At 42.1% G+C, this 27,953-nt stretch overlaps 1 protein-coding gene across 1 annotated transcript in view; it reads right to left on the bottom strand.

Annotated features, from left to right (window-relative positions):
• Window positions 1–27,953, bottom strand: part of STAB2 (stabilin 2) — a 110,978-nt gene that overhangs the window by 63,155 nt on the left and 19,870 nt on the right. Inside the window, exons 10-32 of the mRNA XM_066633261.1 lie at window positions 26,999–27,132; window positions 24,919–25,001; window positions 23,896–24,045; window positions 22,521–22,658; window positions 22,165–22,227; window positions 21,953–22,066; window positions 21,320–21,373; window positions 20,363–20,443; window positions 19,743–19,895; window positions 19,108–19,178; window positions 18,807–18,882; window positions 17,896–17,982; window positions 16,521–16,632; window positions 14,331–14,511; window positions 12,865–12,958; window positions 10,804–10,962; window positions 10,086–10,181; window positions 9,157–9,252; window positions 4,349–4,396; window positions 2,670–2,806; window positions 2,411–2,525; window positions 1,233–1,310; window positions 519–617 (exon numbers count right to left, since the gene is read on the bottom strand). Of these exons, the coding sequence (XP_066489358.1) occupies window positions 519–617; window positions 1,233–1,310; window positions 2,411–2,525; window positions 2,670–2,806; window positions 4,349–4,396; window positions 9,157–9,252; window positions 10,086–10,181; window positions 10,804–10,962; window positions 12,865–12,958; window positions 14,331–14,511; window positions 16,521–16,632; window positions 17,896–17,982; window positions 18,807–18,882; window positions 19,108–19,178; window positions 19,743–19,895; window positions 20,363–20,443; window positions 21,320–21,373; window positions 21,953–22,066; window positions 22,165–22,227; window positions 22,521–22,658; window positions 23,896–24,045; window positions 24,919–25,001; window positions 26,999–27,132 (2,419 nt within the window). The remainder of the gene's footprint in view (window positions 1–518; window positions 618–1,232; window positions 1,311–2,410; window positions 2,526–2,669; window positions 2,807–4,348; window positions 4,397–9,156; window positions 9,253–10,085; window positions 10,182–10,803; window positions 10,963–12,864; window positions 12,959–14,330; window positions 14,512–16,520; window positions 16,633–17,895; window positions 17,983–18,806; window positions 18,883–19,107; window positions 19,179–19,742; window positions 19,896–20,362; window positions 20,444–21,319; window positions 21,374–21,952; window positions 22,067–22,164; window positions 22,228–22,520; window positions 22,659–23,895; window positions 24,046–24,918; window positions 25,002–26,998; window positions 27,133–27,953) is intronic.

Below are 27,953 nucleotides of genomic sequence, written 5' to 3'. Positions count from 1 at the left end.
CCATTGCTTTGAGTACTGTCTTGAGCAGACTATACATGTGACAATTGTATGGATCGAACTGTGGGGGTGGGTGGGAAACTGGACAGCCAGCAGGATACAAGTAAAAATTTCATTGGCATCAGTCCGAAAAAAAGGCATGGGGCAGCCTGTGAAAGAGGGGATAGGATCCTGGAGCAAGTTGCTGCCGCAAGGATCCACACCTTCCCTCACCCTCCTTACCCTCCCTCTCCCCACTCTGAAACTGCTCCTGCCTTCCTCCTCCCTGTCCATGACATGCCTCCCAACTTACCAGCACTGGTAGAGACTTTAGGAGCTGCTGCTGCACACTTCATAATGCTGCTCATTTACTGCTGCAACCTGGAAGCTCAGGACAGTGGCCCTGATTTTGTGCTGCCTTAAAGGTGCTGTCAGAACTAGAGTTCTGGAGGCCCAAGTCCCCAATAGAACTAGGTCCTTAATCATGTGCTGTCACAAGTCTAATAATGCATGGCAGTCCTAACAAAAGCATGAATACTTACAATAATATAACCCCTGAAAATTGAATAATCTGGCATCTGTTCTAAGCGGGCAAGCAGTTTAGGCAATGTGCCACTCACTCCCCTGAGGGGTGTCAGAACCTGTAGACAAAAGCACAAGGTCAACAAGGTCAACAAGCACAACTTATTTTGTTGACCTTATTTTGTTATTCAGTTTGCATTGTGATGCTTACACCAGCAAGATGTAACATTTAGAACACTGGGGAACTAGAAACCAGACACATCTAATAGCTCTCCAGAAGGAAAATAATTTATTTGCGGCAGTTCATTGAGCTCGCAGAACTCCTATAGATTTAAATACTGTAGTGTTAGGATTTTCATTGAAAATGAAGCTCTGCAAGGGCCCATCCCTATCCAAATTTCTAGTGCTGGTGCAGCCGAAATGCAGCCCCAAAGCACGTGAATAAATGTTCCCTTACCTTGAGAAGGCCTCCATGATTGCCCCACCACCATAGAATGCATCTCACACCCCAGTGATACAGCTGTATCAGTGCTAGAAAATTGGATAGGATTGGGCCTTAAATCTTTTATGGATACTTGTTCTGAGCTAACATAGTGAAATGAATGTTATATTCTGTGGAAGGGTTTCATATGGCTCTACAAATGCCTTTCTGTTGGTTATATCTTTGTTTCACCATGTGTTAGTTGCTTATTCTAGCCTCCTAACAATTTATAATGCAGATGCAAAATCAATACCTTATCAATTACATGTATAACTCCATTTGTGGCTGCAATGTCACCAGCTACAATGTTTGCTCCGTCAACAGTGATATTCTGGAGAGGAAGGAAAAAATTAGTTTATTTTGGTAGTACAATTTTACTAGAAATTTAACTAGTGGGTGTAGTAACTTGTGGATGTAGAATCTGTGACAAATAGTAGTTTTGGAAGAACAAACCCTCTTTAGGGGGGTCAATTTTCAGTAGGAAAACACCTTGGGGGAAGAGTTAACCCTTCCTCCTTGCATGCAACATTCTAAACATGAATTAGCCCCCCCATGGCTGCCTTTTGTAAAGAAAGAGAGCATGTCAGCCAGTGTATCTAAAACACATTAGTAAAAAGTACTTTTATAAGTGGTAGTTTGGCTCATAGATTTACAGCACAATCCTATGCATGACCATTCAGAAGTAACTCCTGTTGAATTCAGTAGGACTTATTCCAGGTAATTGTGCTTAGGATTGCAGTCTAAATGTGGTCCCAAGGAATGGTCTGAGGGCAGAGATAGTCAGATAGCCAAACCTAAGCAGGTTTGCGCCTCATCACCTGGTCTGCACTTATGTTACCCTAAGCTCCATGGTGGAAAAAAAGTGGAATATCTATACATATAGCCAGGCAAATGAATGGAAAACAGTTTATGTCGATTTTAAAACCACAGTATCCTGGTTCTTCCGAAATATCTGTGCCAATCTCCCTTTAGGCACAACCCCAAATTCTTTGACCATGAAAGTGCAGGTCAGATGCCTCCTAATTAGGGTAGGGAAAAATGTGCAACAACAGAAGGAACATTCGGTGCAGTGCATAAGCATCTCTGAAACTTGTCTGTGTTGCCAACACTAAATATTGCAAAACATGTAGGTGGCGCATTGCACAGTGTGGGGTTGGATACTTAGTGGAGGCAGCAAAGCTTCATGCAGATTCAGAACCAAATGTAAAATGTTTCTGCTGTACTCTCATAAGGCCACTTAAAATAATAAAAGGCTATATATTGCTAAGCAAAGAAGCCAGTTCTCATATGCACGCTAAGAAATAAAGCAATTCCTCATTTATTTGAGCTCACAAGAGAAACATACTTAAACATTGGATCAGTATATTTCTCTTAGCGCATTAAATGGGAACTACCTGAGGAAGAAAGGATATAGGATCTTGGCAAACTTACTCCATTTTCTTTGGACAATGCCAGGAAGTTTCCCTGAAGAGATGTTATAAATCCATCAGATGATGACAAGTTTAGGAGGTCAGCAACTGTGTATATTCCCTCTAATATGTGACACCTAATGGAAATACAACACATTTTAAAGGAGATGAAAGATGCAACCATTTCTATTTCCTTACAGGCAATTCTTATAGTAAGATAAAAAGCACTTTACAAGATCATGCAAATTATAAACAGATAATAAGATGAATATTCAACATACTTGATAAGACCTATGATATTGCTTTTAGACATCCAAAAAGCTTTCTCATCTTGATCCATGTTGTCAGTTGCACGGTGAGAGGGCACAAGGATGGTTAGATTTGACAGATCTGTCAGGAGAGGCTTTATTGCAGCTGTCTAAATCACAGGATAAAGTGTATTACGTTTCATCAGGTTAGTTAAAGTGACACATGTTGTTTGCATGTATAGATCTATCATCTTTTAATCAGTTTATTAAAAATATTCTTTATTTATGAATTACTTGAATGAGAATTTTGAAGATTCTGTTAAACTTTTTCGTTTCTGTCTTTACTGCAATACTAATTTTTATTTTGTTTGGGAAAATTAAAAAAAATCTTGAATCGCTATAGAAAAAGGCTCATGGCATTAATACAATTAATGGCTTGTACTGTAAATTCTCCTAGAGACCAATTCTAAAGACTGGAGGCTAATGAAGAACGATAGCACTTTCCTTCCCATACTGGAAACATTTTCATGGTTGGAAAGATAGTTAGCTATCAATACTGAGGTTTTTGAAATGAAACTAATTATAATAAATAGTTTATTTTGAAATAATTTCATTACTCAGATTTTCATGGAAAGAGAAGAGCAGACTCTTCTTTTTCCATTTTCTTCTAAAACACAATACTAGGAGTGGACAATGAAGTGCCAAAGCTTGTCCCAGGGAGGACTGTAGCAATCAAGGCATGTAGATTCTAAGGGGGACCACAGCCAGTGGTAAAGTACATGTTTCGTGTTCAGGAGGTTACAGGTTCAACCCCTGCCACTTTCATTTATGAAAGTATATCAGGTAAGAGGTCCACAAAAAACCCTTGCTGGAGGCTCTGCTACCTCTCAGAATAAATAATACAGGGCTGCATGGTCTATCTCTGTAGAAAGTTGTTTCATATGAGAAATGCAACAAGTTGCAAAGAGACAAAGCGTTTAGTTTGTATGCTCTACATCAGTGATTTTCAACCACTGTGCCATGGGAATTTGGGAAAGGGTCATTTATTACTAGGGCCATTGGGGGATGTGAGCCCCCCACCAGCAGCATGGTGTGCCTTGTCAATTATCAAAAAGCTGATGGTGTGCCTTGACAATTTCAGCACCTTGTCAGTGTGCCATGAGACAAAAAAAGGTTGAAAGCTGCTGCTCTACAATGACATTTCTTAACTTCTGCTTTCAGCAACACCATTCTTAACATAGAAAGTTATAAGCAAAATGTATGAATTTGGCTGTTGTTTTTCTATCCCCAGCTTTTAATTAGTGTAAGGGTGCCCTACAAAATGCCATGAAACCCAAAGAGGGTAGGGGGATTTTAGATCTTAGCCCTTGCTATGATTTCTGTGCCAACTGCACCTTTGCCATGTAATTTACTGTTTAAAAAGTTGACAGCCAAAGCCATTGACAGCCAAAGGATGTTTTAAAGATGCTATTCATAGCTCTTGGGAGGCATGAGATCAGCAAATCTATGAGAGCAACAACTCCCCCTACCCCCTGCTGTGGTTTTGCCACATTTCACAGTCTACCTCCCACAAGCTGAAAGAATAAAGAAATGTTGGACTTCATCCTTGGGCACCACTGGGTTGAGTGACAATTTCTAAATTAACAAACAAATAATACATACTCAAGTGTCTCCTAGAATTTTAGTAAGATACGCTAATAAGGTATACTCACATCAATCCAATCATTAAATCCAGCTGCGTCTGACAGAGAAGACAATTCCTGAGCAGGGGGGGGGGAGATAGAGAGAGAGAGAGAGAGACTGTACATTACTAACTGGGAGAGAGCATAGCTCAGTGGTTGATTCCATGCTTGGCATATAGAAGGTCTTACTTTTAGTCTGATAGCAGCATTTGTATCTTGTATTGTGCAACCATAATTGGTTAAGTAAGGGATATACATGCTTTAAAACAGGGGTCAAACTCGTTTCATACCTTCATGGTGCCTACTGAGAGCTGGAAGTGACATCATTAAGCAGATGATGGCCAGAAATAAGCACTTTGTTCTCATATAGAAACTCATTAGCTGCAAATGACAGAACAGAAAATGTGCAAACCTTGTTCACATTTTCAAAATATGAGACAGCCCAATCATCACACTGGGAGAGATCAATTATAATGGAGGCTGGATAAATTGCTTCCAGGGGCCATATTCAGCCTGTGGGCCTTATGTTTGACACCCCTGTTCTAAAATATTGCTTTCGACAGTTGTTAACCTGTAATGTGAAATATTCATTTTCATGTACAATACATAAACATTTTGTTGCTTTTGTAGTATGGTTTTTACTACTACTATTATATATGTTGTTGGCATCCGTCGGTCTCGGAAGACTATGGTATCGTGCTCTGAATAGTGGTTCTGGAACAGTGTCCTCTCCAGTGCGCAAAGCCTGGGTAATGTAGATATGGAGGATAGACTGTTACCCATGCAGCAAATCCTCCCTCTCCACATTGCTGAAATGGTCCAATGGAAAGGCAGAAGCTAATACTGTTGGTTCCAGCGGCGTCGCAGGAGTTGCCAGAACGTGACTGTGTTCAACCAGGAACTGCCTTAGGGACTCCAGCTCCAGATTTTGCCTCGAGGTTGACTCCTGAAGCCTTTTCCATAACTGGATGTAGCCACAAGGCAGTGGAGGTTTGGGATCAGAGTTTTCCTTCTCTCAGATAAGCTGCCTTTCCAGGCTAACAAGTCCCATCTACCTGGAGTCCCTACTACTAATATTATTCTTAAGCATATTTATACACACCTTTAAAGCTGAAAACTTTGGTTTCCAAAGCAGAAAGTGAGCTAGCTGGTTCTCTGCAGCAAAGGGTTTCACAATTTTCAAAAAGAAGAAACACAGTGGAGACACCAGTAGTCACTGGAAAAGATGCTATACTGAGGCTAATAGGGACAATTGTTCTGCCCCCCCCCTTGCTAAAAATAAGACAATGCCACTGAAAAGGTTTGTCTTTGCCCAGGTTGTAGGGATAGCATAACATCCGTGCTAGCACCAGTGCTGATAATTTTGTTCAGGAGTGTATACGTAGGTCAGCAATGTAGCTGTAACTGTTATACACTAGAGACTATATACACAACCACCAAGTGGACAGGTAAGTGGTACTACATAGACGGGATGGGATCAAACACAGAATTCTGCTCCAGAAGTGATCTGGCAGACCTGGAAATTGGAATTTTTTTTTTTTTGTACCTACTAGAAATGAATGTCAACTGGGTTTATGCAATCATTGGCTTAAATTAATTCATATGCCCAGAAGTCAGGCTCCTTGGGTTATATTTATGTGAGCAATTTCATTTAATTGCTTCCACATAAAGTATCTCATAAAGCAATTCCACATTTTCTTATGTGGAAAATGGCTTATTTGATCCAGATACACAGCTTTCCATGAACTATTTTGTAGCAATTGAGTTGCCTGTTGCAAAATTGATATTTAAACTATGCCCCAGGGAAATGTTTGCAGAGCTATATCTGTCCTCATTAACAAATGAGAAAAATTTTGGTATGTGATGACAACATTCTATCATGGTTTGGAAGACTACTTGCTAGATCAATCTGCCCAATCTTATCTAAATTCTACCTCCCCACACACACACACACAAACAATGCAGCCTTACCATTACAGTGCACCTTGTGACGGGGGCAGTCATGGAGTTCTCCTCCAGATAAAGGGCCATTTGTTCCCTTGCCTGGGAGTAAACCTCCATTGTCCCAATACGTCTACAAGGACCTGTGTCAGCAATTTTGCTGGTTTAAATGTGAGTCAACCTGGGTAGGTGGATTGAGGCTGGGAAAGGAAATAGGATATTGGCAGTGCTGCTGCCGCCAATATCCGGCCCCTTCCCACCCTCGATACACCACCTCTCCAACTAACCAACCTGTTCTCTTTCCAGTGGTGGTTAGGCTGTGCTCTATGGAATGTTGAGTTTTCCTATAGCTGTAAAGTGTGCTGGGCTGCCAGAATGTGAGATCCAGCAATGTTGCAGGTCCAATTTGCCTTAAGGACTGTTCCAACCTTGCAGCTATAAGCAGGCAGGCCAGTGTGAAAGAGGTTGCAGGAGGGAGGAGGAGGAGGCCTCCTCATGAGATAGTGGCTCCTTATGAGAAGTATTAGTGCTGTACAGGAAGGAGAGGAAGAGACACTTATACAGTATACAGCCAATGGGGGAGGGGGTTGTGTTAATTGCATCCAGCCAACTGTACTTCCGACTTTTTAAGAAAGCTTCCCCAGCCCTTTAATGCCATTTAAAGACATTAAAAAGTCACTTCCAGTTTTCACCCGAAAACCAGAAGTAGTGTTTTTTTGCGCTATGGGGCAAAAGCCCATTCTGAAGCTCGCTCTGTGGGCAGGCACACGTGGCCTTTGCGGGCTTCAAAAAGTCCTCCGGAGGGGACTGGAGCATAGCTCTGCTCCCCTTTGGAGGGTTCAGGTGGAGCCAGATTTCTGGATGTAAAATCTGTGGATAAACAGGCTCTACCTGTACCCACTAATTTGGTATTCACTAGGTTTTCCAGGAACCTAATTCTAGCAAGTAACGAGAACTGACTGCACATCCTGCCTTTCCACAAATGTGCTCAAGATGACTTATAATGCCATTTAAAGACATAAAGACATTAAAGACATAAAGCAGAGTTTGTCAAACTGTGGGTCGGGACGCACTAGGTGGGTCACGAGCCAATTTCAGGTGGGTCGCCATTCATTCAATATTTTATCTTTAATACATTAGACAATGCTACCAAGGTATGTGACTGCATTTGGGGAAATGTCACAGATCTGTACTTTTAACAGGCTACTATGAAGATGCTTTTAACAATAATAGTAAATGGGACTTAATCCTGGTAGAATTGCATCCTAGGATTGTTAAAAATTTTCCTGCTTCATGATGTCACTTTCGGTCAAGACATCACTTCCGATGGGTCCCAACAGATTCTCATTCTAAAAAGTGATGCTAAAGGAGTGAGAACCACTGATATAAAGATTAACACAAAACCATTGTCAGTCCTGGCCCTGGTGCTGCCCAGGGCAACAACCGCAAGCTGCCACCTCCCCTCAACGGCCAAGCTATCCCCCCACCGGTCCTGCCCTCTGAAGGCTTCCAGAAGGCTTCCAGACCACTGGGGTGGTGCCACCCTCCAGATGTGCCACTCAGGGTCAAGTGACCCCCCCCGGACCTCCCCAAGTATACCACTGTACTAAACACAATATTATAACCACACACAAATCTGGAGAATAGAAACTGAAGTTTGAAACAATTAACAAAAAACACCAAATACCAGGAAACAATAATACTTAACGGAGCAGATTTCACCTTGCAGTGAAAGGCCTGCAAGAGGGAGTGATGTGAGCCTCTCTTAGCAGGGTGCTTCACTACGGGCACAATCCTAAGCAATATTCCAGCACTGACGTAGCCTCAGTGCAGACCCAAGGTAAGGTAACAAGCATGCCCTTACCTTGAGGAGGTCCCCCTTGACTTCTGCCCACTGCAGGATGCAGTGCACGCCACATTGTCAGTGCTAGAAAGTTGGTTAGGATTGCACCCTACATCTATAGCCACAGAAAAGTCCCTCTCCTGTGTTGCAAGGAAATGTACCTCAGAGATTAGTGGGACACAGAAAAAAACGATCTATGAAAGATCTAAGAATGAATTTTGATTGCAAGTGGAATTTAGGTAGTCCCTTCACAGGCTGTACAGGGCTTTGAAAATCATGCCAGCACTTTGAATTGGACCCACAAACTAAGTGGAAGGGAGTGGTTATTAGGCAAATTACAAGTATGTGAGGAATAAGTTTTTCTTCCAGCTGTGTATTATTTATTATCTTTATAGCCTGTTTTCCTCCAAGGAATTCAGGTTGGTAGACATGAGATTCTCCCCTGCCCCATTTTATTCTCAAAATAACACTGATAGGCAGATTAGCAGTGAGACAGTGTCTGGGTGAAAGTAACCCTGTGAGCATTATGGCTGAGTGAATCTTCCCAGTCCTAGTAGGACACTGTAACCATTACACCACACTGTTGGCTCTCATGTAGTATTGAACAATTGTGAACACTGGTCTAATTACAGGAAAAAATTATTTACTACCATGTGAAAAAGAGGGATCCCTTGAATTGTGCCAATTGGCCTGAATTCTAGTTGGGATAGAATTCAATGCTATCTTAACCAGAGCAGACAGAACTTTATTACCACTCATACAACCCCTAGTACTATATGTCTTTGCACATGTTTGTGTCTCTGATCCCTGGTGGCAAAACAGCAGGGATTAGTGCTATGTCAGATAAATGCTGCTGATATCTGACTTGTGAAGTATTTCTAATGTTGCACCTTAATATTGTATACAGTTTAGCTGAACTGCTGACTAACATCATTTCAGCTGCAATCTTCTGCATACATTCCTGGGAGTAAGCCCCATTGAACTCATTGGGGCTTGCGTCTGAGTAGATAGGCCTAGGATCTGGCAATTAGACCACTAACGGTGTCCCCCTCACCTCCATGGCATTTCCATAGCATATGTTGCCATCTCCTTCATAGCCCTTGGAGCATACACATTCCCAGAGTCCAGAAGACGTGAACTGACAAGTTGCCTGTTGGAAAAAAAGAGATTCAAACAGATTCAAACATCTGTACTCTCTTACTGATGCAATATGATTTGCAGCATAATGCATTGCAAAGCCATTCAGGTAGAGCTCTATCGACGGGCAGACTTCAGGCCGACACTATTTCAGTCCCAACGCACTAAACAGACCTTATGGATTGATGTGTATTTTTTTTGTTTTACTTTTTTTTTGTGCAAATTTTGGTAAATAAAAAAATTGAAAAAGGCAAAAAGTGGTGTCATGTGTTTTTATCCTAAGTTATATATTTTTTTCCTTTTCTAAAAATTACTTGCTGTTTGGATTGAGTATACATATACCTAGGAAGGCAATATAGGTGATCTAGTGAAAGGAGGTGCAGCCCACAGGCATTCCAGAGCTCCTGGTAAGGTGTTGGCGGAAGGAGGGGGGGCATAGAAAACAACACAGAAAAGAATGCAAATGACGGCTGCTTCGGTACCGGGGAGCGAAGCATGCAAAATAGCAAAAAAAGAAAAAAGAAAACCACTTTTAAAATCATACAAATGTATACCATCCAGGCAGGTAACAGAATGGAGACACAGTCCAATATTTACAGGGGGTGGGGGGGTCATAGCATGCATGCATTGCTAGGCAATTTTACCTGGCTAGCCCAGAATTCATTTAGCACAAAGTGGTAAGTAGATGTCAAAAACATACCATAATGTATTAGGACAGGAGGGTTTGGAAGTTTAAGACTTTGATAGATGATATTCATTCTCCTGGTCACATGAGCAAGTATATCTAGCTTAGGTTTAAAAACCTCAAGGAGTTCAGATATTTTGTAAACTGAATGAATAACTCACCAGTGGGTGACACTTCCCATTCTGTTTGGAGCACGAGTTTAGTGGCTCACATTCATATCCATTGCCCCGAAATCCTTCTTTACATTCACAGTCGTTCTGCAGTGGAAAAATGGAATAAATTTACTAACATAAAGCATATCTGTTCACTCCTTGGAGTTGCCCTTCGCTAGACTGTTGAAATCGTCATCATAAACAGCAGCAGTAGCAGCAGTTCATTTTGGTACAAGTATGTCTTCAAATATGTCAATAGCTTAGCTTTTACTTTACATATGGACAGCCAGGAACATCATGCCTTAATCTGAATTGATAATGGTGGTAGAAACTTTTTTTAAAATTGTCCACATATTCAGTTCAATCAATCAATCAATCAAACCTTTATTAGGCATAAAACATATTCAGTTCCATACCCCAATCATTTGGTTCCCATACCCCCATGAATACCCCAGGCTAAGAATATCTTAGAGATTGTTGAGTTCCATTGGCAAAAAACTTCTCTTTGATGATGATGGTTGGCAACCTTCAGTCTCGAAAGACTATGGTATAAGCCTACAGCACCCGGTATTCCCAGGCAGTCTCCCATCCAAGTACTAACCAAGCCTGACCCTGCTTAGCTTCCAAGATCAGACAAGATCAGGCAACTGCAGGGTAACATGATAATATGTAGAGAAAGCTGACCAAAGATTTGTATGATGCAAAAATGAAGGAAGATTTAGCTTACCTGACCTGGGCCTATATAAAGGCAGGTAGCATTACTATGACAGCCTCCAAAATGAGGCAGCAGGCAGTTGTTGATTTCTGAACAGTCTCTCCCATTTCCTGTCCATCCTGGTTGGCATATACACTCATGGGTTCCAGGACCAGTCTTAATACATTCTGCCTGCAGGTATATTAACAGCACATAACTATTACAGCCCATTCTTTGTTGTCATGATGAAAAGAGAGGAAAAGGGATAACTCTAATAGAATCTATATTCCATTCAAGATTCCACTTGCAAATGTAACAAAGTCATTACCATGTCACTTCATGTGATTTTGCACACCATAGAATTAACTTTAGGTATTGTCATATTTACTCAGTCTGGATTCTTTTTTTATGGAGTGTAGAACTATTCACAAATGTGGTAATAAATGACCTTATACAAATGCCCTACATTGAAAGAATGAATTAATTTCAGTTAAACAATATACAGGCGTACCCCCATATCTGCGGGGGTTCTAGAACAGAACCTCCTATGGTTAAGTGAAATTGTGGATCTAGGCGAACACCTCCCCCTCACATTCCAGAGCCTCCCAATGTCTTATAAGACATTTAAAACATCACTTGCATTTTCTCTGTGAAACTGGAAGTGACTTTTTCACTGTTAGACTCAGAGAACCCTCCAGAGGTGAGGGGAGCAGAGGCAGGATCTGCGGACACGGGAGCTCCCTTGTAAGTAGCAAAGTTCTTATTGCTTAATCTCTCAAGATCTCCAATGGCCAGAAACAAATAATGTTCCCACTGTTTTCTTACCTGCACAGGTTCTCATTCATGTGTCCAAGAAGAAGCAACAATCTCTCTATTAATCAATAAGCACTTGTCCGTTCCTACTGCATGTTGAACACCTGATATTTCTAGAACCTTCAGTGGGATTCATACATACACGGGTGGCACAGAAGGGAGAACAGTTTGCTGAGATGTTTTCTCTCTCAGTTCTTCTCAAAAGGCCCTACTAAGATGCATGTAAGCTGTGCAAGAGCTCTACCATGTTTGTCCATGTTTGCTGATATTTTAATGTGATTTGGGCAGGAGAAGTGCCTGTCTGATTGTATCCAAAGATTATAGAAGGACTCCAATCTATTTGTTTGCTGCATTCAGAGAAAAAAGTGTTTTCTCTGTGGAAAAAGCACCATGGAAACTCCTGACTGATTAGAATGGGGATAATGAACAAGGCTTTTGTGACACACTAGCAGAGAGGGGGCAATTATTGTCCATTATTGAGGGAGAACTCCTACCTATTAGATGCATGACTGGACATATTTAGTACATGATAGTCCTATTTGGATGCAACAAGATTTTAATTTTGGAAGTGACAATTTTAACTAGAAAAAAATAATAAAAATAATGTGATTAAATTATATCTTGAATATGTGCATGTCTATATTCTTGTGTCCCTAAGGACGCAATCCTAACCCCTGCTGGAGCAGGCAAGCCAAGAGGCTTGCACTGCATCCAACATGGGATTGCAGTGAGCAGCGGCTCAGCCAGGGGCAAGGGGAAGCTCTTCCCCTTACCCCTGGGTAAGGGCTGCGCGCCCCTATGGGTCTCCTTTGACCCGCACCACCTCCAAAGGTGGCGCAAGTCCGAGGAGAGCTGAGCGGCTTGAAGCCACTCCGCTCACCCCAGGGACGGGGGTTGGGATCTGGCATAACTGGGATCTGCAGGGCTGGGATCAGGTCCCAGCCCTGCACCCGGCTCCCCACGCGCCTGCCACCGGGCCCGCCCTCACCCTGCCCAGTAATGCCCCCTCCTGCCCCCTTCCCACCCCCCCATGCCTACCTTTGCCGCTTGTGCAGGTGTGCTCGGGCAGCACAAGTTGCGGTGCGGGAGCTGCGGCAGAGGCTTCTGCCTCTGTCTGCATGTCGGTGCATCTGGATGCGCCGACATGGCTCCCACCTAAGGAGCTGCAAACGTGCTTTACGGAATGTTTGCGACTCCTCCGGAGCACCTATACCGGCATAAGTGCTGGTTAGGATTGCTCCCTAAATAGCAAATATATACGCTGAGGAATTGTATACTTACGTTAGTACTGCACCCATGTGGAATCAAATTAGCGCAAGGATCTACTTCGCTGCAGGTTATTCCATCTCCTTCATATCCAGGTTTGCAAACACAGCTAAAAATGGCATCAGATTATCACATAAATAGAAAATGAAGCTAAGCACATTACCTTTGAAACTGTGGCAGTTCTACCCTGACTATAAACAGCAATCCAGGTTCTCAGGTGGGAGTCTTTCCCAACCCTACTACCTAAGATTCTTTAATAGCAAATTCTAAGAATTGAAAGCTGGCACTTTATATGTTCAAACCATACAGGCAAAATCATGTGCTGTGTCACCAGACTGTATACGTATTGGCAACCTTCAGTCTCGAAAGACTATGGTATCGCGCTCTGAAAGGTGGTTGTGGCACAGCGTCTAGTGTGGCTGAAAAGGCCAATCCGGGAGTGACAATCCCTTCCACACCGGGAGCAAGTGCAGTCTGTCCCTGGTCTGTCTCCCTGGCTATGGGCCTTCCTTCTTTGCCTCTTTGCCTCAGACTGTTGGCAAAGTGTCTCTTCAAACTGGGAAAGGCCATGCTGCACAGCCTGCCTCCAAGCGGGCCGCTCAGAGGCCAGGATTTCCCACTTGTTGAGGTCCATCCCTAAGGCCTTCAGATCCCTCTTGCAGATGTCCTTGTATCGCAGCTGTGGTCCACCTGTAGGGCGCTTTCCTTGTACGAGTTCTCCACAGAGGAGATCCTTTGGGATCCGGCCATCATCCATTCTCACGACATGACCGAGCCAACGCAGGCGTCCCTGTTTCAGCAGTGCATACATGCTAGGGATTCCAGCACATTCCAGGAGTGTGTTGTTTGGAACTTTGTCCTGCCAGGTGATGCTGAGAATGCGCCGGAGGCAGCGCATGTGGAAAGCGTTCAGTTTCCTCTCCTGTTGTGAGCGGAGAGTCCATGACTTGCTGCAGTACAGAAGTGTACTCACGACGCAAGCTCTGTAGACCTGGATCTTGGTATGTTCTGTCAGCTTCTTGTTGGACCAGACTCTTTTTGTGACTCTTTGTGACCAGAATGAATGGGATGTTAATTGCATCATTTGGCCCTGCTTATATGCTTTTGGGGGTTAAATAGGAGCTGCAGCAGGGGACTGATCAAGATTGGGACTGTGATCTTGGTAGATCCAAGACCTGGATCTTGGTATGTTCTGTCAGCTTCTTGTTGGACCAGACTCTCTTTGTGACTCTTTGTGACCAGACTGAATGGGATGTTAATTGCATCATTTGGCCCTGCTTGTTTGCTTTTGGGGGTTAAATAGGAGCTGCAGCAGGGGACTGATCAAGATTGGGACTGTGATGGACTTAGAGTTTCACTCCACCTCAGTCTGGATGGTGCCCCACTCTCATGGTTGCTATTTGCCCTGCAGTGAAAGCAACCTTCAGCAACATTGCTTAACCAGGCAATTGGCTATTAACAGATGCACACAATGGACCTACCTCATGGCGCCATTCTTAAACAGGCAATCAGCATGCGCATGACAGAACTGAAGAAAAGTCCCACATGGAAACACTTGCGTGTCACAGAGTTTTCCAGCATATCCACTTTTGCATGAACCAGCAAGGCAGATTCCGTCACTGTCTATTTGATTGTCACACTTCCCGTAAACACACAGACATTCTGTGGGAGGATGTGGGAGGGAAAAGCAGTATCAATGAAATAACAGAAGGAGGAATAGTCATTGAGAACATACTTCTTTAAAAAGCTGCTGTAGGCTTATGAGCACATCTTTAAATTAGTATTTGTGAGCCTACTGCATAATTTCTGAATATTTACCAATAGTAATGAAGTGAACATTAACAGTGGCTGTCAAAATATCTATTTTGAGCTACTTTTTTTTTTAAAGGGCAAATTCAGGAGGTGAAATATTTTTTATTTTTTTCAATTTGGCTTAAATCCTGCCCTCTCCCATACATTTTGTCTCAATTTGGACATAAAACAAGAAGCTATTGCTTGCGGTAACATGAACGAACAAGTACATGCTGGGCAACTCAATCCTATCCTCCACTCACTGGAACAGGCAGGCCAACTGGCCTGTGCTGTATCCAGCACAAGGTAGGAGATGGCTGCCGTGCAACTCAGAGTAAGGGGATTTATTTCCCCTAACTCCGTGTCTTGGGGCAGTCACCCTACTGGGGCTACCTGGATCTGCACCAGTAAATTTGCTGGCAGAGATCCGAGTAGCCTGGTGTAACACCAAACTGCCCTGGAGCAGGGTTAGGATACGGTCTAGGTTACCCAGGGCAGTTCCCACCTCTCTTCCAGGCTCAGTCCACCCAGCGACTCACCCACTAGCCCTCCCTCATCTCAAAATGCCCCTATTTTGGCCTCCTGCCACCCTCCCCAATCCCCTGTGCTGGTTTCTCTAGGCCAGTACTAACTCACCCGTCACCAACCAGGATCTGACACAGAGAGGCTGGCACACATCCTTGCACCAGCCTCCCCGACTGGGGAGTAAGCACAGACGTGCCTTATGGCACCTCTGCGACACTTCTGGGCTTGCGTAAGGGACTTGCACTGGTCCACCAACCAGTTAGGATTGTGCTCTTAGACTCATATTCTTTACCTGACCTTTCCTCTTCCTTCACAAGTGAAGGGAGGAGATTGGTACTTCTCTGGATAAGAACAGTTCTGCTGGATCAGGCCAAAGGCCTACTACAAAATTGTCTTTCCCACAGTGGCCCATCGGCTTCCCATGGGAAGCCCACAAACAGGAGAAAAAAGGCATACTTCTCTCCCACCATTGCTCTCCTGCAATTAGTATTCAGAGGCATACTGCTGCAGATTGGAGGTAGCACATAGTCATCATGGCAAGTAGCCACTGATAGACTTGTCTTCCATAAATTTGTCAACTCCCCCCTTTAATGCCATCCAAGCTAGTGGTCATCATCACATCTTGTAGCAATGAATACCACAGACTAATTATTCACTGTGTGAAACCAGTGATTCAACATAACCACACTTAGTTAGGGTTACCAGACACAAAGGGGGACAGAATGCCTATACCTTAGACAGCAACTGTTACCCTGCACATGCCCAATCTCATCTGATCTTGGAAGCTAAGCAGGGTCAGGCCTGGTTAGTACTTGGATGGGAGACCTTGGGATGGCATGTACTTGGATGGGATGGGAGTACTTGGATGGGATGGGTTAGTACAGCCTGGGAATACTGGGTGCTGTAGGCTTATACCATAGTCTTTCGAGACTGAAGGTTGCCAACCAGTAAACCATTGTACAGAAGAGAGAACTATGGCAGGTGCAGCTCAACATGGAAGGGTTTAAAAAGCTGCACCTGCCAAAATTCCCTCTTCTGTACAAAGGTTAAAGGTATAGGTACTCTGTCCCCCTTTTGTATCTGGTAACCCTACACTTAGGCCCAATCCTATGTAACTTTCCAGCACCATTGCAGCCATGACAACTGGACATGCTCTGCATACTGCTGTGAAGGGGCAGTCACAGAGGCCCCCTCTGTGAGCTTCTTGTGATCACTGGGAAGAAGCTATATTCACGAATAAAAAACAACAACAACCCCACATGAGAGCTGATCATTCAATAATATGTAAATATATAAATTTTTTTCTCCTGCAATGTGAAAAAAGCATCCTGTGAAGGAGGAAGTATTTTGCTTACTTTTCTCACACTGAGATCCATATTTATTGGGATCTGAACAGAACTGGCAATGTGATCCTTCAAATCTGGTATTGCAAACGCAAGTTCCATTTCCTTTCATTCCATCCATACACTGCAACACGAAACAAATATATTGTATTTGGAATATGTGCAATGAGGAGATTCATATAAAACAATATTAGTAAGATATTTTGCCTAGGGGAAGTAAGACCGAGCCTTTCTGCAAGATGATAGTTTCCTCTGTGAAGGTAGGACACAGGGCTGGCCCATCCATGTGGCCAACTGAAGCAGTGGCTTCAGGCAACAGATTGGTGTGGATGGGTGGGGGGGTGCTCTTCTCTTTCTTCTTCTTCAACCCTTCTTGCCTCCACTGCTCTTCTTTTCCTTCCACTCCCTGGATTGGAAACTTAAACCTCTGTATATAATTGACTTTGAGATCTGAACTGACTTTGGTTTTCAGCATGTGTGAAGAAGTCACTTCAACTTTGCTCTACTATGAACTCAGTTTTTTTGTGTTTAAGGAGCTTTAGAAGTTTTTTTTCCTATTGAACTTATTTTTTTTTAGACTTAGAAACCTTTATTGGCATATATACATATTAAAAAAAAACAGACAAAGAACAAACGACAATTACAGTATCAGCCACAAGTACAAATGCAAATCATAATCCTAGTAATTGGCTAAAGCCCTGTGTTCCGGGTCTAAACCTGCTGCTCTTCAACACTTCCTGCTGCACTTCAACACTGCTGCACTAAACCTGCTGCACTTCAACACTGCTCTTCAGCTGCTTCCAAGAAAGTAGCTACCTTTTCTACTGAGTCTGGAGCATTAACTGACAAGATATACTTTAGGATCTTGTCCTCGTGGCCATCGTACTTTTTCTTTAAATCCAACAATGGGTCAAAAAATTTCAAACGAGCTTCAGAGTGGGCAAGACAAAATTATGTGAGCTAGCGATTCAACTTCTCTCAGCTCGCACACACAACATCTGTCATTATAAGGGATTCCCAAATATCTTCCAATCGTTACAGCCGAAGGCATAACATTGCATCTTGCCAAAGAGAAAGCCCTTCATCTCTGTGGAGATTCAAGGAAATATAAGTATCTTGCAGGCTGACTGGCCATAAAGGAGATCTGGCTATTCAATGGTGAACAAGTCTTGTTCGCTGCATTTAGCATACTCTGCCATTGAATATCTAAGAGCCTTCTCTTGATAAATTGAACTTATTTATTGAAGGGGAAGGGAAGCCTTTCATGACTCAAGCAGATATGATGAAAGTGCCATATCTCAACAAAAGCAGAGGGTCATGTGAACCAGCCATCTTTTCTAAAGTGTAACAAAGGAAATGGAGCTAACACTAAATGCCTTTATGTTACCTGTCCATTGCCTGTGCAGGGATTTGAAAAACCACCAGGACATTGACTGCAGTCTGGGCCAAAGAATCCTTTGCAACAGTTTGGCTCCTGTGGAACAAGCAGATGCTTGTGATAAAGCTAAATGCAAAGCAACAACTGAATCTGTTATGAGTCTGCAAATGTTTAGCAAGCCCTTATCAGATGAGAAGGTTGTAAATGGAGGATATTTGGATTTGGATGTTCAAAGTGAGGATGCTGCATATTTTGCACTACCCTGTCCTATGCTCTCCTTTCTTCCACTTGCTGCCTCTTACAGCTCTTTACTGTTGCCTCAACGGCAGAGGTATATCTAGGCCAGGACATGCATCTAGGGATTTACAAGTAGGAAGCATGCCCTGGACAGCACTTGACTGGGGGTGCCAGATCATGCCTCCTCCTTCTTGTGTTTTAGTGGCTCTGCAGTCCAGCTGCTGCCCTGTTCCTGCTCCTTTGGAGGCTCTTGTTGAGTTTCCAAAGGAGAAGGAGTGGATGGCCATATCATGAAGTTGCTGCCACACTAGTGCCTCCTGCTTGGAAGCAGAACCCTAGAAGTGATGTCACAGTGTCATAACATCACTGCGCCAGGCGCTGCTGCCTCTAGCCTCTGCTTTGTGACTTATCCATTGTAGCTCTGGATATGCAAAGAAGCCATACCTATATACACCAAAGGTTGTGTGTGTGCATGGGGTCTATTTTTATTTTATGTGCTTTTGCCTAAAGTACTCAATAGCAAAGATGAAGATCTTGAATGTGACAACAAGTAGTGAAAGTGACTGATGCATCTGTTGCAAGTAGCAGTTTCAGGGGAGATGGAGAGATTAGAACTCCTTAAGTAAAGTTATCAGCAGTTTTACAGGAGACTACCAATAGAAGAATCTTTTGCATGTTCTCACCGTTTTTGTTACATTGCAGTACTTAGCACATCCATATCTTAGGAGGGCCTGGTCACGGTAAATGCATCTGCTTCTGCTGACAGACTGGAACATTAAAAAAGCAATTCTAATAAGTCACCCATAATCAAAAAAGTTATTTGGCACTATTATAAAAGCAAACAAAGAAATGAAATAAACCTCGTAGAAGAACAGATCATATAAAAATAAGCAAACATCTATTCTGGTATTATAACTGATATTTTGAATCTACTGTAAAAGGGAATCTCTGGTGATTGATTTGGTAATTTTTTGGATGATACACCAACTTACAACAGCTTGTGAATCTTCTGGACAACTGTTCTTATGGAATACTTGGCATTTCCCACAGTTACCCTGAAATAAACAATGCAATTATGGTTTAGGAAGGTATAACTTTGCCTCATACACAAAGTATCTGGCAGGCTGGCAGTCCTAATTTCTAAAGTACTGTGATCAGTACTTTGTTAAGATTCATATTTTATGTGCATTGTGATGCTCACATACAGTTCCTGTGTATGTACAGTATGTTGAACTATTTACATAAATGCATATGCAGGTGGATTAGCTCCCCACATTCATATGGCCAGGAATGGTCTTGTGTGCATGGGAACTCTGTTCCATGCACAGGAATGAGTTATAGCAGTGGTTCTCACAAAATTTTTTGAATGAGAATCTGTCCAAATCCAATGGAAGTGATGTCATGACTGGAAGTGACATAATCAAGCAGAAAATTTTTTAACAATCCTAGACTGCAATCCTACCCACACTTATCCAGGAGTAAGTCCCATTTACTATCATTGTTTAAAGACATAATAGCTTGTTGGTTTGTGACCCACCTAGTGGGTCAGTTTGAAAAATATTGAGCTATAGTATTTGTTGGCTACCGCTCTTTACTTGACTGTTCTTGATGAGTCTTACCATCTTAATTTCAGTTTTCTCTTCATCACATCTCTGTGGCAGAATTGGGATTATGGAGGGAGGTATAAGAACACCAGAGAGTGTGTAAATTCGGCCATTTTTTGCAATGATGTCTATTTCTTCCATTTGTTCACCATTGACCAGGATTTGTCCCTAAATTAAAATAATACAAATAGCAGCAAGAACAAACAATTTATTCTCTGAAATTGTTCACTACTACTTCAAAATGTATCCATATTTATTGTTTTTTGATCATGTGATCTTGCTTCTGTTTTCATTTTCAGTGTTAGGATTTCTCACTTTCACTTAGATCTTTCACTGACCTAAGGAATGGTTAACTCGTTTTCCCATGCACCAAACTGCATTCCTTAAATGCCCCCAACAAGACAGCCTTTATCATCTGATGTTCTGGAAATCTAAAAAAGCTATCTATCACAATTCAGTGAAAGGCTGTACAGCCTTTGTTACAGTACATCCTGAATCATCAGCCATTCTGTGCCAAAACAAAGAACAGACTTTCATAAGAACCAGCTTCTGCAGCCCAAAGTAATTTGAGTGGTTTAAACAGAAGAGCAAAATTAATTAGTTTACTAATAAGAGCTTCCTTCTTTTTGACTTACATTATCAGTGATGTTAAAATAGATGAACTGTTGAGCCAGAGTCTTGATATGCCCTACTGAGATAAGGCTGGCAACCTCAAGCTGAGAGAGAGAGAGAGAGATTTTTTTATAAGGCTATACTATTTACAATAGGAATCACTTTTTTGCATAGCAAATAATTTGTGCACAAAATATTATTTTAAAAAAAAGAATCCGTGAAAGTGTGCTTGGCAATTAAAGGGCACATTTTGTCTCTTTTGGCTCCACAACAATACTGGTGGTTTCCTTTTGGTAGAATCAGTTAAAGATTCAGAGAAGTACCTGGCAACGATAGAGAGAGCAGCACAGGAGCCTCCACAAGTACACTTGTAAGGAACACTGCCATCCCCATCCTGATCCCCACCTGGTTCTTCCCCCTCCCTGCCTCATTCCTCCCAACCCATGCTCACTGCCTGTGCCAACTTACACAATAAGGGCTCCCACAATAGCTGCTGTCACCCAGTCACCACTTGTTGCAGTTGCAGCCAGGCTGCACTCTTTAGTACACTGCATTTTGTGACAGCCATAAAGCATACTGTGCTGCGTGAATGTGAGTTCTGGTGATGCAGTAGGCCTATAGGATTGGTCTATAACTCTCTTAGCAAGCAATCCTAACCCCTTATTTCAGTGCTTTCCACCACTGACATAGTGGTGCCAATGGGACATGTGCTGCATCCTGCAGTTGGGTGTCACTCATGGAGGCCTCCTCAAAGTAAGGGAATGTTTGTTCCCTTACCTCAGAGCTGCAGTGCTGGAAAGCACTGACATAAAGGGTTAGGATTGCGCCCTCAGGATGTGAAAGTGCATAGTCCTATGTGCACGGTCCTTTGAGATGTTGTCTTTAAACCTCTTACTCACTGGTAACACTGTGTTCACACACTTGGTTCTAATGAGAAGATATTTAACAACCTACAAAAGACAGAAGGCAGTTACACTAACCTGTGTATGAGGAACAATGTGATACTGAACTAGCTCGCGAAGCTTTCGTGAGCCCTGTGCAAACAAAGAACATTTTTAAAAGTCAAACAGGCATAATACAACACTTGGATTTCCTTTATGATGTCACCAACAGCTATGTGGCACTTAGGCTGCAATCCTGAGCACACTTCCCTGGAACACACTGACATACTCTGAGTAAATATGCAGAAGACTGCACTGTACATCTGAGCTGCAGGAATACTTCTACCAGTATTTTAAAGGAACCACAGGACTGGGGCGAAATGTCAGCATTATCTTGAGACAAGATGCTGTAATTTAATAAAAAAAAAAAGGTCCTTCAAAAGCTGCTGCAAGACAAAATACGTTCTTACAACACAATCAACCGAACTGCTTTCTATGAAACCCTCATGGTATCCTGGAGCCTCATAAGGCTCTTTGTGGTACATCCTGGTCTCTTTACTCCTAGTCTCATGTTTCTGCTATCATACATTCTAAAGTGGATTGAATAATGGCATAAAAATAACTGATTTACGTACAGCAGCATATATTTTCTAAATCCAGACTGGGCTTTCGTTATAGCCTAGTGGCTACCATTAGCGTATATGAATGATTGCATTATTTAAAAATGTATACCTTACTTGACAGCAAGTAGTCCAGAGCTCCATCGTTCAAGTTCTCCAAAGCACCATTGGTTGGAATGAAAATTGTATTAGGTCCGTGATCTAAGACTGATCCCATGACATTATTCTATTTTAAAAGAATGGGGGAAGGAGGAGAACATGCACAGTAATTTAGACACACCTTTGAATAAATGCTTTGTTAATTAGTTTTTTAAACAAGCTTACCTCTAATATGGATCTAAAAGTGCTATATCTTGCTTTGTCTTGAAGCATTGCCATTATGGACATCTAAAGAAAGCAAAAATAAATTAATGTTTGAATATTAAAGTTAATTGTAAAGTAATTTGCACATTTTTGATTTAAAATCTGAGGACCAAGAAAGGCGGTATAGAAATACCTGTATTATTATTATTATTATTATTATTAATACTTTGCATATTAAAGTTAATTTAAGGCCTGACTGTATTTGTATTAAAGTGGTACACAGAAGCCTTAGTATGGCTTAATATGAACCACACTTCCCCAAGGCAAACCAGGTCACTTGGTAATTTGCTGTGTTAACTCACACTCTTTGGCCTCACCTCTTTATCACTTTCAAAGGAAGGTTCCATGTTGTCCAGAGCTTTGTCAATAATGTGCACAATTCCATTGGAGGCAACAATATCGGCTTGTAAGATTTTCCCTTTCTTCGTACCTCCCTGTATCCTAATTCTTATGTCCTAAAAGGGCCCAGAGTATGAATGAATATGAAGTCTTTTATTTCATAATGCACATGCAAAAATTTAACTGCTACCTAAAAACCATATGACATGCAGGCGTCAGTCTCATGTAACAGTCTTGAAACAGCCACTTGAAATAAAATCTAGAAAATGATAGTATGTAGTTGCACAATTCATAATCACTATGCAGGTTGCAATAGCAGAAGCTAGTATAGGTGAGCCCCTGACGGCTGCCATCTTGAGGATGTAACAGTACTAAACAGATGCATAGCAACGGAGTTGCAAATTTTGCACCCATTAGTTCTAATTTAGGGGTCTGGCAGTTCAACTGGAAAAGTATCACTACAGTATTGCTGCTGCATCTGACATCCAACACACATCATATTCCGAGTCAGCATCTTTTGGTATAGTTAACTATTGGCTTTGGCACTCATGGTTTTTCAGCTAACAATTTTGTTTTGTTCTCTGGTGTATCCTGCTGATGAAGACAGGACTGTGCTTAGTACTGCAGAGTTCTTATTCTGAAACACGCACCCTCTCTGTCCACATCTGATGAATGAATGAATCCGCATAATGCTCAGTTATAAAGACAACACATCCTGGGTGCTTCACTGCACCAACACAACATCATGTCTTTGCACAACCGCAGTAGTTGCATCTGATCCCACCATTTGTTGTCTTGCATAGCAGACTGTAATCTTAGACTTGGGTTAGTATTCTGAATTCATCCATACAAAGAGCGAAAGAAAAATCTTACTTATACACATATGGATGTAGAAACATCAACACTTCTAGAGGCCGGGAACTGAGACTGCAATCCTATACACACTTACTTGGGAGTATGTCGCATTGAATTCAATGAGACTTCTGAGCAGACATTCAAAGCTTATATAATAATGTTGTATTCTAGTCATTTTATTGCTTTAATAGGTTTGGACTTTATTGCTGCAAGCTGCTTAGGGGGCCATAGCAGCAAACAAGTGAGATATGCATTTTTAAATTATTTATCAGACATGTGCCCTGCTTTTCTACCATTACGTCCACAAAGCAGCTAACAATCTCTGTTAATTACAGTAAAAATTAATGAACATTTAACATTTGCTTCAAAAAGAAAAGCTTCAGAAACAACAGCAATCAACCAAAATAAAACAAGAAATATAAAACTCTGCCAAAAATAATTCTTATATTTGTCCCTGTTGGTAATGCCACAATAATAAAGTTAAAAATCATATATTACCTTTTCACCATTTAATATGTCCCCTGGCTTGCCAGCCACAGTATAAACTGTACCTGTATTATTCAACCTATTCAGGTCCAGCTGACCAGCAATTATGTGTAGCTTCACAAAAAATTGGGCAATCTCTTTATTAGAAAGAAGGTCTTTGACCTGGAAGGTTAACAAAATAAAACAAGCAGGATAACATATTGCATCAAGTTTATATCACAGAGAAAGCACAGTAATGTGAGAGTGACACCACCAGAATGTATTTGGAGAAACAATGGTTTTCAAGAGATGTTGCGAGAAAGTAGCCAAAATGTCTCTTTTGCTAGGAACTGCAGTGAGGAAGTGCCTAGTAAAGCAGTCAAGGAAGTAGAGCAATTAAAAAAATAAAACAGGGTCACTAAATGAAAGAGGATTGCCAGAAGAAGAGACTGCTTAACAGATGGAGAAGGCAGCTTCCCTTCTTTCATGCTGGCTGCCAAAGTACTAGTTCAAAATGTTAAAGGCTACATGAGTGCTCCTGCTTGAATGGCAGAGCAGGGAGTACAGTACTCAGTTCTAAACTTGTAGAAGCTGTTCAAAAAATCTAAAAAAAAAGTTGCATGTACGGGGTGGGAAGGAATGTGTCATCAGTGACGACACCAGCACTTGCCACCAGCTGCCTGTGACATTTGCAGAACCACAATACATACCAAAGAGCTATGGAAGCTCAAGCTACATGGAAAATTGTGATTTTCAAAAACAAAAGACTGTGATTACTGCTCAGAAAATCTGATTTCCAAACCATGGTTTGCTAACTTGGCAAAAGAAGTTAGTTAGTTGGCAGAAGCCAAGTAAGGATCACACAGAAATTAAGGCCCAGTCAGCTGCTTTCATGCAGAGTCAAATAAAATTAATAAATAAATATTGTCTTTAACTTTGGGATAGTTAAGAAGCTTCAAATGCTATGTTTTACATCATGTTTCTGGCCCCAAATATAAACAAATATCTGCTCTATTATTTTTAATATAGCACGACATTTTTAAACATTGCACTTACCCTGATTCCTTTGAACCCCTTATTTGTTGGAACAAGAACTGTAAATGGTCCCAGACTATTCAATTGCCATTCATAGGCACTTTCTTGAGAAAAAGAAAAAGGGAACAAATGGGAATGTGAATGCTGTGAAAAAAGATTATGTATTTTAAAAAGTGCATAAAGTAAATTGAAATAGCTTTAATTAACTGTACTTGAATCCACCCAACTTTTTTCAGAAAGTAACAGAACCATTAGAATTGGGCAATTACTCCCAGTAAGTAAGCATGCATAAGTGTGCATAAGATTGCTGCCAGACAGTTCAATCCTGAGCAGTCCAACACCCAGAGCTGCAGTGGTGCTGAAATGGTGACTACTTTATCCAATAAGGCTGGGAAGCAATACCAGGTCTAATCGGAGTAAGAAAGCTTATGCTCCCTTACCCTATGTAATACCCACGCAGCCCTGATGGGTCTCCTCGGATCTGCACCCGCTATTGAGTGGGTGCAGATTTGAGACGGCCGGTGTTGGGTCTCCCAGGCCAGGAGGGGGGTTAGGATATGGTGGCAGGGCCTACCACCACCTCTTCCCCCCCTTCCACCCCATTCCCTCCTCTGCCATGCCTTCCTTCCACCCTCCCCCCACCCTCTCCCATCCTCCCCCTGCTCCGACTTATCACTCCGCTGTCCAGCACTTGGCTAGAGCTCAGGGTGGTGTTCATCCTTCCTCCGCCTTGCGCTGGCTCAGACTGAGCTTGTGCTGAGCCAGCCTTGGCGCCGGCCCAGCGGTGTTGCTGGTGTGCCTTACAGCACGTTTGCGCCACTGAACACTGGTGCTGGGCTGGTGCAGGCCCATTAGGAATGGACTCTTAGTTGGAAATAACTCCATTGAAACTAATAAGACCTAAACATGCAGATTTTTCAACTGTTAATTTTGGTCTTGAGCCTGCTCTAGCCATACTTGTTGGGGTCTTAATACTTACGACATTTATTTTGATTGCCTGAATTTTGGGGTGTTTTATATTAGAGTTCTAAAAACTGTGTAAACACAAGAAGACTAATTTCTGCTATCTCTTAACAGCAGTTTCCTCCACTGTCCTCATCCATCCTGTTTCCTCTACAATACAACACACTTCTTCCTTCTATTCATCCTGTAGAAAAGCAATAACCCTTAAAAAGTCTGAACTAGTAAAACTGACATGTTTACTTTGATTTACAATGGCAATTTGTGGCACTGAACTCTTGACTGAACAACAAAAGACTTGCTTTGTCTGACACTTGCGAGGAGACCAAAATGGAATAGGACTGTGTTGCTTATTCTAGATAATTTTGCCTAAAACTTATAAAAAGTCAATCAATATGTGCCTTAATGACATCATCAGGCCTTTACCTAGAGAAAGTACCTATAACTTTAAAAAGCTAACCAGAAAGGATCATCTTGCACTGCTACTTTCATTGCCTCTTTGCTCATTCTCTCTCTCGCTGCCTCTCAAGTACTGTATAGTACAGTAACAAAGTACATTACTTGTAAGCCCTTTTTTTGAGGACCTGCTCTCCCCTTGGGGAACATTATACTCTGCATTGAGCAGATTGCTCTGGTCAGTGGATATTCCTGTCTTGAGTAATGGACAACAGGTTTTTGGTCCATTCCAACTCTAGGGATGTAAATATTTAGAAAACTTATTCTGACACTACCCAATTGGCTTAATAAATAATATAAAAAGAATTTTGCTGGATCCCACCAAAGGTCCATCTTGTCCAGCTTCCTGTTTTCCACAGTGGCAACCCAGAGACCTCCAGGAAGCCCATGAGCAGGGCATGAAGGCAACAGCCCTCGCCCAGTGTGGCTCCCCAGCAACTGGTACTCAGGTGCATATTACTGCTGAACCTGTTTCCATAGCCATCATAATTAATTTGCTTGCATTGGTTCAGACAAAGCCACTTCTAATCTGTACTCAAAATTTGATCCATTCTGGGTCTAGAATGAGATTTGGACCCCAAATATTTCTAGAGAAGTTACATTGCTAGGTTTCAGACAGCTGCAACATATAGTATAACCATTGGGTCCTCTGATTCAACCTTCATGGTTGAACATATCAACATACCAAAGAGTTCTATAGCAGATGTTAGTTTTCCTTGCCACTGTCCTCCCGGTTTGGTATTCATGTCTCTGATTTGGTCCATGATATTTCCATAACATATAAACCCATCACCTACATACCCCTTTGGGCAAGTGCATCTATGCAAACAAAAAACAACAACAACATTTATTGCAGTTTAGCTAAAGAATATACAGACAGGCACACCAATGATTTTATCCAAGTCATGTTAAGCAATTCCATCCTCATAAGACCACCCAACCTATTTCCAGCCAAGGGGAGCACTGAACTTATGATGTTTGGGATAACAATAATTAGTGAGGCACCAAAATTCACAGAAAAGAGAAGAGAGGAAAGGGGGGAATCCCACCCCCAAATAAAAACATGAAATCAATTATGGAAAGTTCTCTTATTTGACCATGTCTGTTAGGGCTCATCTGCATAGCACCCTTTTCGGTCAGTTGTGTATCTGCTGATTTTTCGCCAGTCCAAGATTGTTCTGTTGTCTGCGTGAGAGAAGGGAGGAGGGGGCAGTTGTCATTGCAAGGCAGTGTCAGAACCAACTCTTCTCAACTTTCTCCAGGCTGCAGTCCTGGACTGAATAATCAGATTGAGCTGTCTGCCAGTGAGATCATTTGGCAGGTGCAATTTTTCCTATCGTGTTCAGCTCTCCAGCCATTCCTTACTCTCTGCCTCTTAAAAAGGCACAGTAGGAATAGGCCAGCAGGAGGAGGAGCTGGAGTGGTGGCAGCCACTGTTGCTGGGCCTGGCAAATACAGGAGGGGCAGATGCATGATGAAGTGGCTGGCAAAGGTGGCAACTGGGCACAATCTGCAGAAAAAAGCAGTCATCTTGTCCCACCTTTCCCCACCTCTTTAGTGGTCCAGTCCTATGACACACCTGTGAGGAATTGGCACAATCCATCCAATGTTAAAAGTGCCTAGCTTTGATGGGACTGCAT

The sequence above is a fragment of the Tiliqua scincoides genome, chromosome 7 (assembly GCF_035046505.1).
Source record: "Tiliqua scincoides isolate rTilSci1 chromosome 7, rTilSci1.hap2, whole genome shotgun sequence".
NCBI lineage: Eukaryota > Metazoa > Chordata > Lepidosauria > Squamata > Scincidae > Tiliqua > Tiliqua scincoides.
The sequence above is the reverse complement of the archived record's forward strand: the minus strand, read 5'-3'. Positions and strand labels throughout refer to the sequence as shown.